General features: G+C 42.0%; 1 protein-coding gene across 2 annotated transcripts in view; it reads left to right on the top strand.

The window, feature by feature from the left end:
* The window catches only part of P4ha1 (prolyl 4-hydroxylase subunit alpha 1), a 53,097-nt gene extending 38,772 nt beyond the window's left edge, over positions 1–14,325 (top strand). For both annotated transcript variants that reach the window (XM_050143123.1, XM_050143130.1), the window contains exons 10-15: positions 3,057–3,156; positions 5,741–5,794; positions 7,373–7,438; positions 9,641–9,709; positions 10,347–10,443; positions 13,119–14,325. In XM_050143123.1, the coding sequence (XP_049999080.1) occupies positions 3,057–3,156; positions 5,741–5,794; positions 7,373–7,438; positions 9,641–9,709; positions 10,347–10,443; positions 13,119–13,189 (457 nt within the window). In that variant the 3' untranslated portion in view covers positions 13,190–14,325. The remainder of the gene's footprint in view (positions 1–3,056; positions 3,157–5,740; positions 5,795–7,372; positions 7,439–9,640; positions 9,710–10,346; positions 10,444–13,118) is intronic.
* Positions 14,326–17,913: the final 3,588 nt, after the last annotated feature.

Here is a 17,913-nt window from a genome sequence, read left to right as displayed (position 1 = left end):
ACAATTGATACTTGGAATCAGGTCATTTTTGTTGTTGGCTATTTGAGCATGGTTAGCCCATCTCTGGCACGCAATAAATGTCACAACTGGAGAAGGTGTAGGGACAGCCAGGTTGCTTGTTGTGCCTTGGTAGATAGAACAAGTCCCCACTAACCTACTACTCTGCCTCCTCTGAGTCCACTGACTAGAAGAATGGGATGAAAATACAAGTTCTGGCGCAGGGAGGGGAAATGGCATGAGATTTCCAAGTATCCCAAAAATTGTGTTCAGTTTTTAAAATTCATTAAATTACATTTTATGTGTACGTGTGCATGTTTGTGTGTGCATGTAGTACACAAAAGGAGAACAGGGAACAATTTTTAAGCTGCCATGATGGGGCGTGTCCTCAGGAATACATTCATTTCTATGAGTTCGAGGCTATCCTGGTCTGCATGTTAAAAAGTTCCAGGATAATCAGGGCTACACAAAACCAAACCAAACCAGGATAGCTTGTAATGCCAGCATTCAGGAGGCTGAGACTAGGGAATCTGAGTTTGAGGCCAGCCTGGTATACATAGGGGGACCCCCGTCTCAAGACAAAACCTCCCCCATAAAGCTGTTACTGTATTTCAGAGACTTGCACGTGGATTTGACATTTTTACAGTCCTAAAGCTAGTAAGTATCTTAAGTTCTCCTGATTTGGATGCTTCTAAGAATCATTTAAAACAAAACTTCAACGGAGGAAATGGGAAATGATGTGGTTCTGTTATAATCTTAAAAAATCAAACTTGCATGAATGGAGTGCTTTGGATTACATTTCTGAAAGCTTCTATATATAAAATACACGTGATGAAGGAATCCTCAGACAAGGATGTCATTGGACTCTTCCCATTTTCAAGTAACTTCTGTTGAAAGTGGTCCACAAATATTTGTTTTCTTAAAGCTAACTCCTATTCAATATTTCAGACTTTTTAAGTATTCCAGTTTTATAGCCCCAAGAAGTAGCTTTATTGGGTTATTTGAAAAAGGCGTAGTCATACTTGATGTTATACATCATAACTGGCAACAGAAGACTTATTTATAGCCAGTAGCATTCGATGCCTGAAACTTTGACCAGTTTTAGCAGATACCCTAAAACTGGAGTTACAGACCATTGTGAGCCACCATGTGTGTGCTGAGAACCAAATCCAGGTCCTCTGGAAGAGCAACCAATACACTTAATTTATGAGCCATCTCTCCAGCCTTGTTTTCACTTTTCTCTTCTTTACTTATTTAGTATTTTTTTTTTTTTTTTTTTTTTTTTTTTTTGACTGGGCTTCTCTGTGTAATTGCTTTGTAGACCAGGCTGACCTTGAACTCAAATCCACCTGCCTCTGCCTCCCGAGTGCTAAAATAAAGGCGTGCACCACCACTGCCCACAGCATTGCTTTTTCTTTTTAAATTTCCTAAGTTTTGGTTTTTTAGGCAAGGTTTTCTTCTATAGCTCAGGGTGGCTTCAAACTCCAAATGCTGTTTGAGCTTCCAAACCCTGGAATCAAAACATCTACTTCAGCCATAGCTGTCAAATTCACCTTTCTGAAGTATGTGTTCCAGTTGTTTAAGTTTTTAGTTGTGTACTTATCATTTAATTCCAGACATTTTTATGTAGTAACATGCACTAAACATTGATTTCTTTTTTCATGTGTCATGTGGAGACCAGAGGTTCATGTCAGGATTCTTTCTCATTCTGTTTTTATTTTTTTAACTGAAGATCTATTGCTGAACTTGAAATCTACCAGTTTGGCTAGTCTACCTAGCAGGCTTGTCCTAGGATCCAGTATCTATCTCTTGAGGACCTGGACACTTTATCTACTGAGCCATTTCCCCCAGACTCCTTAAACATTTTTCATGTATCCATGAATGGAGCTATTCATTACCCATCCTACCCCCACCCCATACCACTCCCTAGCAACCAGTAATTACTTTCTTCATTGATTTGCCTATTCTGCATATTTCACATAAGTGAATCATATAACATGAGACCCTTTGTATCTAACTTCTTCCACTTAACATGTTTTTAAGATTTTATGTTACACCATGTATCCTTGCGTTATTACTTTAATGGCACAATAATTTGTGTTTTTAGATATGCCACATTTGTATTGTCTGTTCATAAAATGATCAACATTAAGATTGTTACTTTTTAGCTATTAATAATGTTGCTACGAACATTTCTATACTTTACGATTTAACTTATCTAAATGGGAGTAGAATTGCTGGTGATCTAACCATGCCTGACATTTAGAGGAAGTACTTAACTGTCTTCTACAGTGGCTGCACCATTGTATCTTCCTGCCAGCAATATGTATGTAAAACTTATTTAAGCAAATAATGCATGAATTTGTTCCCAATAAAACATGATTGTAGAGCAACTCCAGAACCCTTCGACCTACTCTAGTTAGTTTCTATATTTTGTGTAGAAGAAAGAATTGTTTCCAGCTTAACGTGTGTTTTCCTCAAAGTTCAGGAATTTTCAGTGTAAACAGGCAGTGTGCTCCTGCATTTCCAGCTGCTCAGGAGACTGATGAGGCCTCGTCTCAAGAGAGAGAGAAAAGGAAGGAGGGCAGAAAGAGGGTTCTCGATATAGGGAATAGCATTAATAGTCTCCCTATATTAATGCAGTGTTCCATAGAAACACAAGGTGTCTATTCTCTAACTGCAGAATGTTCCACTATTAAGAAATTGTATTAGTAAAGATATCCTCAGACAAGGAGATCAAGGGGGTGAGCTGAACGTTTATTATCCTGGATGGGTGTGGTCGTGCACACTAGTTATCCCAGTTCTTAGGAGACTGAATCAAGGGAAGTTGGAGGTAGAGGTCACCCTGAACGACGCAGTGAAGCTAGGGGAAAGCTACAGGCTGAGACGGAAGCTTGATGGTAGCGCATTGGTTTAGCATGCACAATGTCCTGTGTGCATTTGATCTCTTAACACGTATTTTAAAAATTGAATGTTCTCTTTGTTGCTTTGAAAATGGCAGGTATTGGGCTTTTATTTAATGAAACAGTAGCCATAAAAGTACTATGTTCTTGTCCTAGTGCTTGGCTGTCTGGCTATGAGGACCCTGTGGTATCTAGAATTAATATGAGAATACAGGATCTCACCGGACTAGATGTCTCCACAGCAGAGGAATTACAGGTAAGCACCAGTTACTTCCACTTCTTCAAGAGGTTCTTCCTGATAGAGTTCCTGGCACTGAACAACAGGCTTGTCTAATACCCGAGGACTGTAAGTGACCCTGTAAGCCATAGCTTTCAAAGACCTTAATAATCCACTGCAGAAATTGAAAATGAAAGATATATAATACTATACTTAGTAGTAAGCATACTCTGACCTTTCACATTTTCAAATTACTTTTATTTTATCATGGTAAAGGCATGGGAATATATATGCTGTGGGTCTTCAGGATTGGACTCCAGTTATCAGGCTTGGTGGCAGGTGCCTTTACCATCAAGCCATCCCACTAGTCCTAATTTTTCTTGATAATTTCTAGACCCATTCTGCTTGTTGAGTGGCTGGGGTAAATTTGGCTTTTTAAAAGGTATTCTTTAAATTGACATAATTTGTATGTCATACACTTTACCTTGGTTTAGGTATATTTACTTGGTTATGACCTCATCACCTTGATTTTCAGACATTTCCATCACCCTAGCAAGAAACTGTCCATGCCCTGAGCAGTAACTTCTTCCTTTTCCACTTCCCAAGCCCCTGGCAACCACTAGCTACTTTGTGCTTCTATGAATATACTTATTCTGGATATTTTATATATAGGATTTACTTATTATGTGGCTTTTATGTCAGGTTTCTTTGACTAAGCATTATGCTGCTAAGAAGCATGGATCCCCACTTTTGGAGTCTCCTTTGAGCTGTCTGCTCATCGGTTGGTGGATATCTGGGTTACTTCTGCTTTTTTGCTGCTGTGAATAATTCTACATACAAGTTTTTGTAGGACCAAACATGGGAGCTTCCCACATGTGTTTTGTGAGTGTGTGTACAAATGAGAGTGGACTCATGTGGCAGCCCTGCACTTAACCTCTGAAGAGCCTTCAGGCTGTTTTCCTAAGTAGACTGCCATAGCTTTATCACTGGGCATAAGCAGACGACACAAGTACAGCTGTGCTGTGTGTGACCTGCAGAGTACTCAGTGTCAGCCTTGGAAAGGGTTTGGATTGGTCCTTGGTCCTCCTGTGTAGGTTAGCGTAGTAAGTTGTTAAATGAAGAACTAGCAGCGCGGTCTGTGCTTTATGCCGCTGCAGCTAATACAGCACAGCAGCTGAGCTGACGGTCACTGCAGAGCAGGGCACCTGCCTGAGAGCTGCTGAAATTGTCACTCACTCTGTGGCAGTCCTCTTCCTCAGTATTTGTCTGATGGTTTTAGAAACCATTCATTGTGAGGTGTTTTTTCTTCCCTAATCGGTTTACCCTACTTTTAAAACCTTCGAGAATTGTTACTTTTCTCCTTCATAGAGGATCCAGTTTTTTCCTCAACATAACAGTAACGTGTACAGTGTAATAATTTACAGATGGCTTGTTCTTTGTCATAGTAGTGCTCTTAACTGTCTATTTGTGTTGGAGAATAGTGTTAAAAAAATCCTCATTTTATATTGTGTCCTAAGTTACACCTATGAAGTGGAGTTAGACCAAATGCCTCCTTTACTGGGGCATCCTGGTCACCATCTGAAGTATTAGGACCTTACAGCAGGAATTGGTGTGAGCCTCTTCCCTTTAACCTAAAATAATTTTTTAAAATTATGTAAAAGAAAACTTATTTTTGTTAAAGTGTGGGCTGGAGAGATGGCTGAGTGTTTAAGAGCACTTGTTGCTTTTCTAGGGAATCAGGGTTCAGTTCCCAGCACCCACATGGTAGCTCACAATATCTGCTAAACTCCATTTCTAGAGGATCTGATGCCCCGCTTCTTGCCTTCACAGGTTCCAACACACGTGATGTGTAGTGGTATAGTATTTGTATTTTGATAAATAAATCTGGCCTGAAGACCAGAGGCAAAGCTAAAGCCACTACAGAAAGTCTCACCTCTACCAAGGCTGGGCGACCATAGACTAAGCAAAAAAAGCCTCTCTCTCTTCCCATTTTAGATTCCCTCTAGTGCTGGGATTAAAAGTGTGAGCCACCACCATCGGATTTGTTTCTTCATTGATCTTGTGTAGCCCAGGGTGGTCTTGAACTCAGAGATCCATTTGCCTCTGTCCCCCACTGGGATTAAAGGTGTGTGTCATCATAACCTCCAGTGGTTTTAGCTTTACCTCTGGTCTTCAGGCCAGATTTATTAAAATACAAATACTGCCGGGTGGTGGCGCACGCCTTTAATCCCAGCACTAGAGGGAATCTAAAATGGGAGGAGAGAGAGGCTTAGTTTGCTTAGTCTATGGTCGCCCAGCCTTGGTAGAGGTGAGACAGAGGCAGGCGGATCTCTGTGAGTTCGAGGCCAGCCTGGTTTACAAGAGCTAGTTCCAGGACAGGCTCCAAAACCACAGAGAAACCCTGTCTGGAAAAACCAACCAAGCAAACAAAACCACCAAATACTATACCACTGTTTTTCCCCTTTTTTGTCTAAAAATTAAAAAAAAAAAATTTTTTTAAGTTTACCTTACAATATAAGAGGTCAAAATGGGGGTTCTCAGGAATTTTTTTTGGGTTTTATATATATATATGTTTAATATATATACTAATAGTTCTTATTCATATTTTGTTTCTTTCCCTCAGGTAGCAAATTATGGAGTTGGAGGACAATATGAACCCCATTTTGACTTTGCACGGGTATGTGAAACTATAAACATGGCATAGCTAAACGTAAATGGATTTAGTTAAAGACATCTTCACAATGCTTGTTTAATACAGGTAGACTTTACTGGGGGAGTGGGCAGAGTGTAATTGTAATGATGATTTCAGTGAGAGACTAAGTTCCACTCCAGGTTACGGGCCAGCCCGGCTGGGGCAGTACCTAGACAATAACTGAGCAGTAAGTGGGCTATCTCACTACAGTAGGGACTGGAGCCTGAAGAGAGAGGAGATAAGGTAGGGAGATGCTTTGAAACCAGGCCCAGCTGAGGAGACCGCTCAGAGGACTTGGTTAGGTGTGGTCAGGAAGAATATCTTTGTTGATTCCGTCCACCTATAAAAATCCACCGCCTGCTGGGAAGTTGTGCCAGGAGATCCTGAGAAGTCTGCAGAAAACAACAAAACCACTCAAAAAAGACATTCCGTTCAATGCATTGGTGAGCCTGGAAGAAGGGGAAGACTGTTCCCTAGTCACACTGGACAGTGGGGGTGAGGTGTCCAGCGGCACTGCTGTCAGCACCTGGAGCTCAGGTTACCAGCCTGAGGTTTCCCATAACCCTCAGAGTCATCGTCAGGAACGGAAAGAGTGGCTTGAAAGAGAGGGGAGCTGTTCTCTGGGACTTTTACTGATGCGTAGATGAGAAGGATTAAAGTTGCTCAGTTTGGTAATGTTCCTCAGTGTGGCAGGAGCAAGCAAAAGAAAAACTGAATCGATAAGGTGCAGCCGGACACTAAATACTGTATACTATGTGAGAGCCGTAAGAGATAGGGGCAGCAAAAATTTGAAAAATAAGCAAAGGGAAATTCTAAATAGAAAAATGTTAACTTTTAGAAAGATAAGTGATTGAATTGGGCAATAGGTATGAAACAGAGCTCATTGAATGAGAGACTAAGTGTGTCATTATCAAATCTTCATTTAATCAGGTCTCACATAATCACTGACCCTCTTAACACTGCCGTGTGATCCACAAGCCCCTTCACTCTTCAGGGTAGAGCGTCCTGGAGCAGCTGCCTTACTGCTTCTCTCAGGTCCCAGTGTGCTTTTTCTAGGGAATCCTGCAAAAATAACACTTTTGTTTCTTCCTCTAAATCCTGATACTAAAACATTTTATGAGGTCCTTGTATGTACCTTCCCCACCCTAGGACTGGTGTCTGTATAACTGCAGCACAGTACCAACCAGGAGCACGCAGTCGGTGTGCTCACAATGCTCAGTACTGTTTCACCAGTTCTCATTTCTGAGCGGGCTCTGCACTCTAATACTCGTGACTTAGTGTAATTCCTGTCACGTTTAAGGCATCTCACTATACATCACAAGCCTCCCTGCAGTTCTGCTCACCTACTACACAGTCCCTTCCTTCCCCCGTCCTGAATTTCTGCTAACACCATTATACAACACACTAATTCACTCGGAAGACAGGTCTGGAGTTTGGAGTAATTGTCCCAAAAGTCTTCAGGGTGAGGGCTGAGTCAAGCACTTGAGAGGCTAGTTTGGACACAGAACACTGGCCGTATATTTGGGGTGTGTTCTTTACTTACGTTTACTGCTTTATCCACAGAAAGATGAGCCGGATGCTTTCAGAGAGCTTGGGACAGGAAATAGAATTGCTACATGGCTGTTCTATGTAAGTTACAGCTACATTTCATGACTCAACTGATTTTTTGGTAGGTTATATGAAGTTGATTTGGTATCACTCCTATTGACTACATAGTGCCTTCAAAGCCAACCTGGGTCTCAAAATAGAAAAAGGGCTGGAGGTGTGTCTCTATGATATGTTTAGCATGCAGGAAGGCCTGGGTTTGATTTCTAGCATGTCACAAACCAGGCTTGGGGGTGCATGCTTGTAGTCCTAGTACTTGGAAGGCAGAAGGATCAAGGCCATCCTTGGGTATATAGTATAGTGAGTTTGAGGCCAGCATTGACTATGAGAGCTTGTCTCAAAGTGGAAGGGGTGTTCTTTAAAAATTATTGCCTGGTGGTGGTGATGCCTGCCTTTAATCCCAGCACTCAGGAGGTAGAGGCAGGTGGATCTCTGAATTCAAGGCCAGCCTGATCTACAGAGTTAGTACCAGGACAGCCAGGGCTATACTGAGAAACCCTGTCTTGAAAAACAAAACCAGGGGCTGGAGAGATGGCTCAGAGGTTAAGAGTACTGACTGCTCTTCCAGAGGTCCTAAATTCAATTCCCAGCAACCACATGGTGGCTTGCAACCATCTGAAATTAGATCTGGTGCCCTCTTCTGGTGTGCAGGCATACATGGAATGTTTTATACACAAGAAATAAATAAATCTTAAAGAAAAAAACAAACAACAAAATTATTGATAGTTCCAGTACTTGGAGATGTTCCACATTTTAGAATATGGACTGTTTGCCCATACACGTTCTCTACATGTGCACACTTTATAATGTGCAGCTTTACGGCTTTTCACAAACTGAGCATGTCTGCTAATCAGCACCCAGACTAGAACATATCAGAGAGAGGGAGAGGGAGAGAATAGTTAAACTCAGGACCTAAAATATGCTAAGCACTCTGCCTCTGAGCTACATGCCCAACTCTAGAATTAATATTTGTTCCACTTCATCCAACTTTCTGTTACATAACAGATCACCCGCAAATGATTTTTCCTTCAGTGAGGGAGAGGGGTCAAACCTATGGTCTCATGCATGTTCTGAATGGTTTTAAATAGCTGTCATTTATTTCCTCCTATAGCAGAGGTCTTAACTGGGTTTAACATCACGATGCTGTTGATCTCTCGTGCAGTCGCGTTCATTTGTCCAGCACTTGGCCCTTCTGGAAGGCTTAGGCAAAAGGGTCTCTGTTGGCCACCCTACTCACAACTCGTGGTTCTCACAAATCCCCTGTCTCCCAAAAAGAAAATTCTACATGGACATGATATTTTTACAGCCTGTTTTTAGAAGTCATACAGTGTCCTTTTTCTGTTTTTAAATCACACCTGCCAGGGAAGCACTCCACCTCTAAACCACACCCTCAGTTCTGCCCAGGTTCAGGATGAGGGGCATGGGCTCGCACCATGCACCATTTGAAATGAATTCCGAAGTCACAGTCACGTAAAAAGAGCAGGTGGTGACTGAGGCTGTAGCTCAAAGTCTGGGCTGGATCTTGAGCACTGGGAAAAACAAAACATGTAGTTAGGATATTACTACATTTAGAAAATAAAATCTGCTAGTGGTGTAACCCTTACTTTTAAAATATGTGGTTTGAAGGCTGGAGAGATGGCTCAGTGGTTAAGAGCACGGGCTGCTCTTCCAGAGGACCTGAGTTCAATTCCCAGCAACCACATGGTGGCTCACAACCATCTGTAATGAGATCTTGTGCCCTCCTCTGGCATACATGTAGGCAGAGTGTTGTATACATAATAAATAAGTCTTTAAAAAAAATGTGGTTTGCCAGGTGGTGGTGGCGCACGCCTTTAATCCCAGCACTTGGAAGGCAGAGGCAGGCAGATCTCCATGAGTTCGAGGGCAGCCTGATCTACAGAGCTAGTTCCAGGACAGGCTCCAAAGCTACAGAGAAACCCTGTCTCGGAAATGAATGAATACGTGGTTTAGCAGGGCATGGTGGCACAATGTTTTTAAGTCATTTGTTTTAGAGGTGGCGTATACATCCCATAGTTGGGCTGTGTTTGGTATTTTCTGCCTGTGGTGGTATTTAAAACTCTTCACTAGGATGGATTTCCTTGATGCGTGTGCTTTTTCAATTAAGGTTTGTGCTTTTGTTCTAGGCTACCTTTATAATAAATATAAATTCTTTAATCTTGTGGTTTTTCATGTAATTTTATCTGAAGGTAATTGTTTCCCTTGCAGATGAGTGACGTGTCTGCCGGAGGAGCCACTGTGTTTCCTGAAGTGGGGGCTAGTGTTTGGCCCAAAAAAGTAAGCTCACTTGGTTTGTGGGGCTTAGTTTTGTTGGGTATTTTCCTCCTAAAGTAGAGTTGCACGTGCAGTTTGTGGCCCAGGAAATGAGTTACATTTTCTTGTATTTATTTTTATCTTATTGGTCTTTTTCTGTATATGTGTGTTAGATCCTGGCGTTACAGACAGTTGTGAGCTGCCGTGTGGGTGCTAGGAACTGAACTTGGGTCCCATGGACCATCTTTCCAGCCCTGAGTTACATTTGCAGACTACATTCATCTCAAAGTAAAGGTTGGGTGAGGAACAAGTATAATAACTGAGTTCTAATTCCCAGGATTTGATTTCATATAATTCTCTCCATATTGCTGGACTGTTCTCACTCTGTGAGTTTGAGGCCAGCCTGGTCTACAGAGATCCGCCTGCCTCCACCTTCCGAGGGCTGGGATTAAAGGCGTGCGCCACCATGCCCGACTGAAACACTCTCTTGTCATCCACCCTTATGATAACTCCCAGATGATCAAGACAACGCCTCCAAGCCATAGACTCACAGAATTAGTGAACTGCGTGAGCTACCGTAGAAGGAGCAGGAAACAGAAGTGCTGTGAAAAGTGAGAACCTAGCGTTTTATTTGATGATAATTTTGAATTGTTCTCCACAGGGCACTGCTGTCTTCTGGTATAATCTGTTTGCCAGTGGAGAAGGAGATTACAGTACACGGCATGCAGCCTGTCCCGTGCTAGTTGGAAACAAATGGGGTAAATAGTTCCTGTATTCTCTTAGAAATTTTATAACCTGCACCTTAAAACAAAATGCCTCCTCGCATGATTTGCCATCTGGCTTCACGTTGTACAGGATCCAACTCAGCCTGTCCCTGATCTGAGTATAAGTTTGCACCCCTTAGATGAGCATTTTGGTGAGATTGTTTGAGGGTGGGTGCTCTGTTTCACCTAGTTTTCCAGAAGCATTAGATTAGTTGACTCCCAAGTTGAAAAGTTAGAATCTTGCCCTCAAAAGGTCACAGTCTGAGAGCGTGAACTAATGGGTAATCAGAATGTGGCAGAGCGCAGACCAATGCCCGAGAAGGCTTATTTTTGTTTCCTCAGCACATCAGTTACTTTTTAGGTGTGTTAAATGCCAGAAACGATTTGGGCTAAAGCTCAGGCAGCACCTAAGAGGCCCTCCTCTCAGACCATACAGGCATAGGATTGCCTCCATTAACAACTAAAATAGGAAACGAAACAAGTTTAATACATATTAATCCAGTGTGTACATTACAGTATGTCAGTGACCACATGTTAGATGCTCACATCTACATGTGTCCATTGGTGAGAACCACTGTAAGGAGGCTTGGTTGGAAGACCTTACAATCCCCCACTGAAAATGATGCTTGGGAACTGCTGGACCTCAGTGAGCACAGGCTGGCTGGGAAGGAAATAGCTCTGAAGGCTCTTCTTCATCATGTGAGTGCTCTAAAGCAGCAGCAAAGGGTTTTGACTCAAAGATACAAGAAAAAATGGCCAGCTGATGAAGACTATGTACCAGGGAGTTAACAGTAACCAGTGTAGGCAACCTAGTTCAAGTATTTTGTCCAAGTCAGTGACATTGACTTATTCTGTAATACCAGAAATGGGGTAGAAAATTTGGGAGAAGAAATCCATATATATATATTCCAGCAAAATTCTTCAAGGATCTCAAAAGAACAGTACTCAACTTCATTTGGAAAAGCAAAAAACCCAGGATAGCCAAACAATCCTGTACAATAAAAGAACTTCTGGAGGCATCACAATCTCTGACTTCAAACTCTACTGCAGAGCTACAGTGCTGAAAACAACCTGGTATTCGCATAAGAACAGACAGGAGGACCAATGGAATCTAAAATAGAAGACCCGGATATCAATCCACACGTCTTCGAACACTTTTTGACAAAGAAGCAAAAAATACCAAATGGAAAAAAGAAAGCATATTTAACAAATGGTGCTGGCGTAACTGGATGTCAACATGTAGAAGAATGAAAATAGACCCATATCTATCACCATGCACAAAACTCAAGTCCAAAATGGATCAAAGACAACATAAATCCAGCCACACTGAACCTTATAGAAGAGAAAGTGGAAGTACACTTGAACACATTGGCACAGGGAACCACTTCCTAAATATAACCCCAGCAGCACAGACACTGAGAGAAACAATTAATAAATGGAACCTCCTGAAACAGAAAAGCTTCTTTAAAGCAAAGGGCATGGTCAACAAGATAAAACAACAGCCTACAGAATGGGAAAAGATCTTCACTAACCCCACATCAGACAGAGATTCTCTATCTTACACCTGAAAGAATGGCCAAGCTCAAAAACACTGATGACAACTTATGCTGGAGAGGCTATGGGGAAAAGGGAACACTTCTGCATTGCTGGTGGGAATGCAAGCTGGTACAAACCCCTTTGGATGTCAGTGTGGTGATTTCTAAGAAAATTAGGAAACAACCTTCCTCAAGACCCAGTAATACCACTTTTGGGTATATATTCAAAGGATGCCCAATCGTGCCACAAGGACATGTGTTCATAGCAGCTTTGTTTATCCTAGCCAGAACCCGGAAACAACCCAAATGCCCCTCGACCGAAGAATGGATAAGAAAAATGTGGTACCATTTACATAGTGGAGTACTACACAGCAGAAAAATAACGACAGCTTGAATTTTGAGGGGAAAATGGATGGAGCTAGAAAACATTATTTTGAGTGAGGTAACCCAGACACAGAAAGACAATTATCACATGTACTCACTCAGGTGGTTTTTAAACATAAAGCAAAGAAAACCAGCCTACAAACCACAATCCCAGAGAACCTAGACAACAATGAGGACACTGAGACTTACATAAATCTAATCTACATGGGAAGTAGAAAGTATAAAAAGACAAGATCTTCTGAGTAAATTGGGAGCATGGGGAACAGAGAAAAATGTAGAGCTCAATAAATATCAATTAAAAATGTATATAAAAAGGATATATATAAAACAGCTGTAGTGGTGTATGCCTTTTAATCCCAGCACTCAGGAGGTAGAATCGGGCAGATCTTTGAGTTCAAGGATAGCCTGTCTGGTATACAGAGTGGATTCCAGAATAGTCAGGGCTACGCAGAAAAGCCCATCTCAAAACCAAAACCTTCTGTAACTAAGACAGCTGACTGAGGATGTGATAGCATCAGCTGATGAGAGGACTGTCTGGGTTTCGGGGGCAGAACTTGGAGTAGGGAAAGCGCTGTGTTCCATCCATGTTGTCCCCCTTGCAGCTCATTTCAGCCTCAGCAGAGAAACATGAAATCTGATTTTTCCAGCATTGTCAAGTTTATCTGAGTTTTAATCTTAAGCTTTTAACCCGTGCTGAAACTGTTCTAGTTGCGCTTTCAGATGAGAATAATTTTTTTTTTCTCCTCACAGTATCCAACAAATGGCTGCATGAACGTGGACAGGAATTCCGAAGGCCATGCACCCTGTCAGAACTGGAATGACAGACCGGCTCCCCTCGCTCCTGTTGTCCTCTAATGCGCCCGGCACAATCGCTGATAACTTTCAGACGTTTACAGCTGACTAACACTCCATGGTTAACTCAATCATGAACCTCGTCCCGTGTTTTGTCTGTGGACAATCACTTATTGTATGGGCTTTTTTGTTTATTTAATTAACACTCAGTCACCACATTATGTAAAATTTTACAGTTCATTATCACAGAGTACTGGACATTTAAAATTATGAATCCTAATTCTGTTGTTTAAAAGAGCTTTTTGGTTTAGATTTAAAAAAAAAAATCCAATTGTAGATTTCAGCGCATCTGTGTAGATGGTGGTCCCAGCGAGGCTATGCGTGGGGTGCAGGAGCCTGTCCACCTGCTCTTCCTTCTCTGGAGTGTGTGCACCAGTAATAAACTAGGACCCTTAGTCTGGGTCCTAAGGGCTTTGCCTCCATCTATTAATCCACGTTCCTATTTCTTATTATTTAAAGAAACTGTATTTTTACCAGATCTCCCTCCTCAACAGTGGTGAATTCAATTGGTTTGAGAAAATTACTTCATTCAAAAAGTTCTGCTTAGCAGAACTGCCCTACAGCTACAGTGCTCAGACTTTTTCTTCAGTGACTGATGGTGTCCAGAGACTTGCTGTTCCAAGTGCCAGGACCCTGCCTGTGTTCCTCCTACAGCAGGTGGTGGTGTTGGCATTCTGATTAAATACTGTGCCTTAGGAGACAGGGAGTTACAGGTTCTTGTAATGACGAGTGAGGGAGTTGATTTTAAAAAAGAAATCTGTTTTATAAAAAGCCAAAATGTTTTTTCTTTCTGAAACGTGTTATAACAGTGACCTATTTATGATCTTAAATCTTTTTTAAAAAAATGTTTCTGTGTGGTATTTTTCATGTAAAATAACACTGCTCACAGGTATGTTACTCCTTTACTACATAGAGCTACAGTTTAGTATTTGTGGTTAGACTTTTAGTCAATCAAAACATGTTTCTTTGGAGTCTAGCTTGCCTGGCCCACTTCAGCCTTTTATGAGACACTCACAAAAAGTGTACTTTCTTCAGACACAGTCTTGCTTTATGAGTTGTTACAATAATGATACTTAAACACTTTGGGAATTTTTTTTCATCCAGGGCTCTGGCTCTTTCTTTTTAATTCTCTGGGAAAGTAGGGATTAAAATGAACTGTTCCATCACAAAGATTTTTAACAAAAAAACAAGTTCACCACTTTAAACTGATTTTAGATGCTTTAAAAACAGGATGGAGCCGGGTGGTGGTGGCACACCTTTAATCCCAGCACTCAGGAGGCAGAGGCAGGCAGATCTCTGTGAATTCGAGGCCAACCTGATCTTCACAGGGAGTTCCAGGACAGGCTCCAAAAGCTATAGAGAAACCTTGTCTTGAAAACAAAAAAAGGATGGGTATGGTGGTCCACATCTTTGGTTCCAGCACTTGGAAGGCAAAGACAGAAGCATCTCTAAGTTCAAAAACAGCACGGTCTACATAGTAAGTTCTAGGTCAGCCAGGGCTACATTGAGAGATCTTACCTCAAAAACAAACAGAACAACTTCTTTTAGGCCAGTGGTATAGTTAGAACATAGAGTAACACGTGTGAGCCCTTGGGTCCCATTCCGCTACTAAAACCCCACACTGGTTAATATGGAAGCAACAAGTAAAATAGGGATTTCAAGGCCAGAAAATAGGTTTGTCACGAAGTGTTAGGAACCAGATGATAAATTAGGAAGACAACAATATATACATCTTCTATAAGAACTTTATAAGCTATGTGTGGCCTGCCCCTGCCTGATGTTCTCATGAGAACATCTGGTGGTTAGAAAGGTGCCCTTGGCGGGAGTGCCGTTTGCAGTCTGAGGTGACTGGGGCCAGTGGCTGCTCCCCACCTAGAAAACCACAGGGTTCATGAGGAAAAGGGGCAAGTAGTTGAACCCAGGAATGGCCTGTACACACATGGGGGAGACACTCAGCCTCGCTGCTCCTTTAAGGAAGTCAGCAGTGTTACAGGATTCCAGTCAGGAAAAGAAAGTGTTGTCGAAGATGTGTGAAGACTGTTATTATGTAAAAGTTCTTCAGAACCTGCGGAATTTCTGTTTCTGGGTAGGAAATGAAGGCAAAGAGTTGACGTGTTTACACCCATGCTCATAGCAGGATCGTTTGTAGTCACCGTAAAATGGAAGCAACCTAAGTACAGAAATAGATGAGTGGGGGAAAGGGCATATACATTCGAAAAACATTCAAGCCAGAAAAGGAAACACCAACACACGCTCAGCATGGTTGAAGCTTGGCGAAATAAGCCACACAGATGCTCTCGGCCACTCACGTGGTACCTAGAGTAATCGAATGCCGGGGATGTACGTGGTTGTCTGGGTGGAGAGGAGACGCTTGGGACTTAGTATTTATTGGGTGTTTGCCAAGAATATACACTTAATGTGATCTAAATATACTCTTTGATTTTAGACTTATTTTGTATGCATGAGTGTTTTGCCTGCATGTATGTATGTGTACCACATGTGAACTTGGTGCCCTCGGAGATCAGGCAAGGCCATTGGACCCCCTAGAACTAGTTATGGTTGTTAGGTAACCATCATGTAGGTGCTGGAGTTGAACTCTGGTCCAAAAAATGTTCTGAAATCTGTGAGCCAAGCCGTGTCTCCAGCCCCTAAAAACACTCTTAAAGGTAAACGTGCCAGAGTTGTCGCTCAGTGGTTGAGCGTGCCCACGGTCCTGGGTTCAATCCTCAACCCTCTCCATAAAAGAACAAAAAGCAGTATCACATTTTGAATGTTTGACAACTTAACAGTTACGTTCCAGCTCTTGTAAGCCATCCAAATTGAAAGCAAGGGCATCTGTACACCCGTGCTTCTGTTTATAGCAGCAGCATTCGCGGTGGCCAAAGGTGGAAGCAACCGCTTTGAGTATCTATCTGCAGCTGAACAGATGAGCAAAGGTAAAAACAGAGATGGATTTGGAATTATAGAGCTCAAGAGAATTGACAAACACTGAAAATTAGCAGAGAATGCCAAAGCAAGACTAAAGGATGAGAACAGCTTTTAAAGAAGAAAAAGTAAGCCAGGTATGGTGCTACACACCTTTATTTACAACACTCAAGGGAGAGACAGATACAGACTTTGAAGCCAGCCCGGTCTACATAGTGAGAGACTGCTTCAAATTCAAGACAACTTTTAAAAAAACTTTTAACGCTACAGTTTAGAAACAGATACTGCGTATCTGAGAACAGACTCAGAATGGCCATGAATACACTTGTAAATTCACCAGATCTTAAAGATACTGAAAACTGGTTGAATAAGTGAACTTCGCAACTTAGAAGAGAGGAAATTAGATAAGGCTTTGGCAGCAACACTTGCATAGAACAAGAATATTCTTAGTACCAGCAGGGGTGATGGCTCAAGACTGGAGTTTGGAGCCCAGAATCCACATCCATGTCAGGTGGGCATGACAGCCCTCTTGAAAGATGGAGATGGAATCCCCAGAACAATCCAGCAGTTGGAATCGCTGAGCTCCAGGTCCCTGACTTACAGCCATCTGGGAATACGCCCAGTACCAGTTTCTGGCCTCCACATGTGCACTAGGCACCTGCTCTGTAACATACAGGTAGGTGCATAAACACACAAAAGATCTATATCCACTGAGCACAGACAAATCTGTCAACACTGGAAATCTGACATGTTGTCAAACCCTTTTTCTAAGGAATCTTCCAGAAGACAAGCTGTGACCTCTAGAATAGAGGTGTGGAATAAATACCAAAGACAGTGATTATGCTACCAAATCTATGGAATATATCGGTATCCACAAAGGATAGTGTCAGTTAGTGTTTGTGATTATTTTTATTTTTATGATTTTTTTTTTTATTCTAGATAGGGTTTCTCTGTGTAGTCATGGCTGTCCTGGAACTCGCTCTGTAGACCAGGCTGGCCTTGAACTTGAACACCTTCCTGCCTCTGCCTCCCTAGTGCTGGGGTAATTAAAGGTGTATACCACCAAAGAATGTTTTTCAGTGTGCAGTTCAGGCTAGCCTCACTCGATGCCCTCTGGCCCTGGGGCGGGTTGTGGGCCTGTACCATCATGTTCAGCTACTGCTGGTGAATTTTAAATCTGTCTGTAGTGTCGTGTTATAGTAGCCTGTTAAAGTACAGAAGACACCCAAAGCCGGTGGAATAGGAAAACCTTAGGAGAACGTTGTTAGAGAAAGAAGACATTTTCCACCCTACAAAACTAGCTAGAGCATACAGTGAAATTTTATTGTGCAGTACAGATGAGAAAAGTTGTAATCACCAAGAATCTGTGTGAGTCCATAGGTCTGAAATGTCCAGACCAAGCAAATCTATACAGAGAGAAAACAGGGATGGGGAGGAGAATAGGCCCAATAGCTAAAGGGATTACGTTTTCCTCAGCTGGTCATAAAAACATTTCTTAAGTTGTGCAAACCAGGGGTGGTGTAGCTAGAAGGATCAGAAATTCAAGGTTTCCCTTTACCTAGTGAGTTAGAGGCTAGCCTGGAACATAAGAGAACTTGTCTCAAAAACAGTAACTATTGGGTCATTAATAAATGTTCTAAGTTGTGATGACTGCAACCCGGTGGCTAAGCCACTGAGCGAGAACTAGAGTTTAAGAACTGTATAAAACACACACGTCAGGTTAGTGAGCTGGACGGTATGAAATATGTATCTCAAAGCTGTTTCTAAA

The sequence above is a fragment of the Alexandromys fortis genome, unplaced genomic scaffold (genome assembly GCF_014885135.2).
Source record: "Alexandromys fortis isolate MF-2015 unplaced genomic scaffold, M_Fortis_MF-2015_v1.1 scaffold_9, whole genome shotgun sequence".
Lineage (NCBI taxonomy): Eukaryota > Metazoa > Chordata > Mammalia > Rodentia > Cricetidae > Alexandromys > Alexandromys fortis.
Note: the sequence above shows the minus strand (reverse complement) of the source record. Positions and strands in the feature narration are given on the sequence as shown.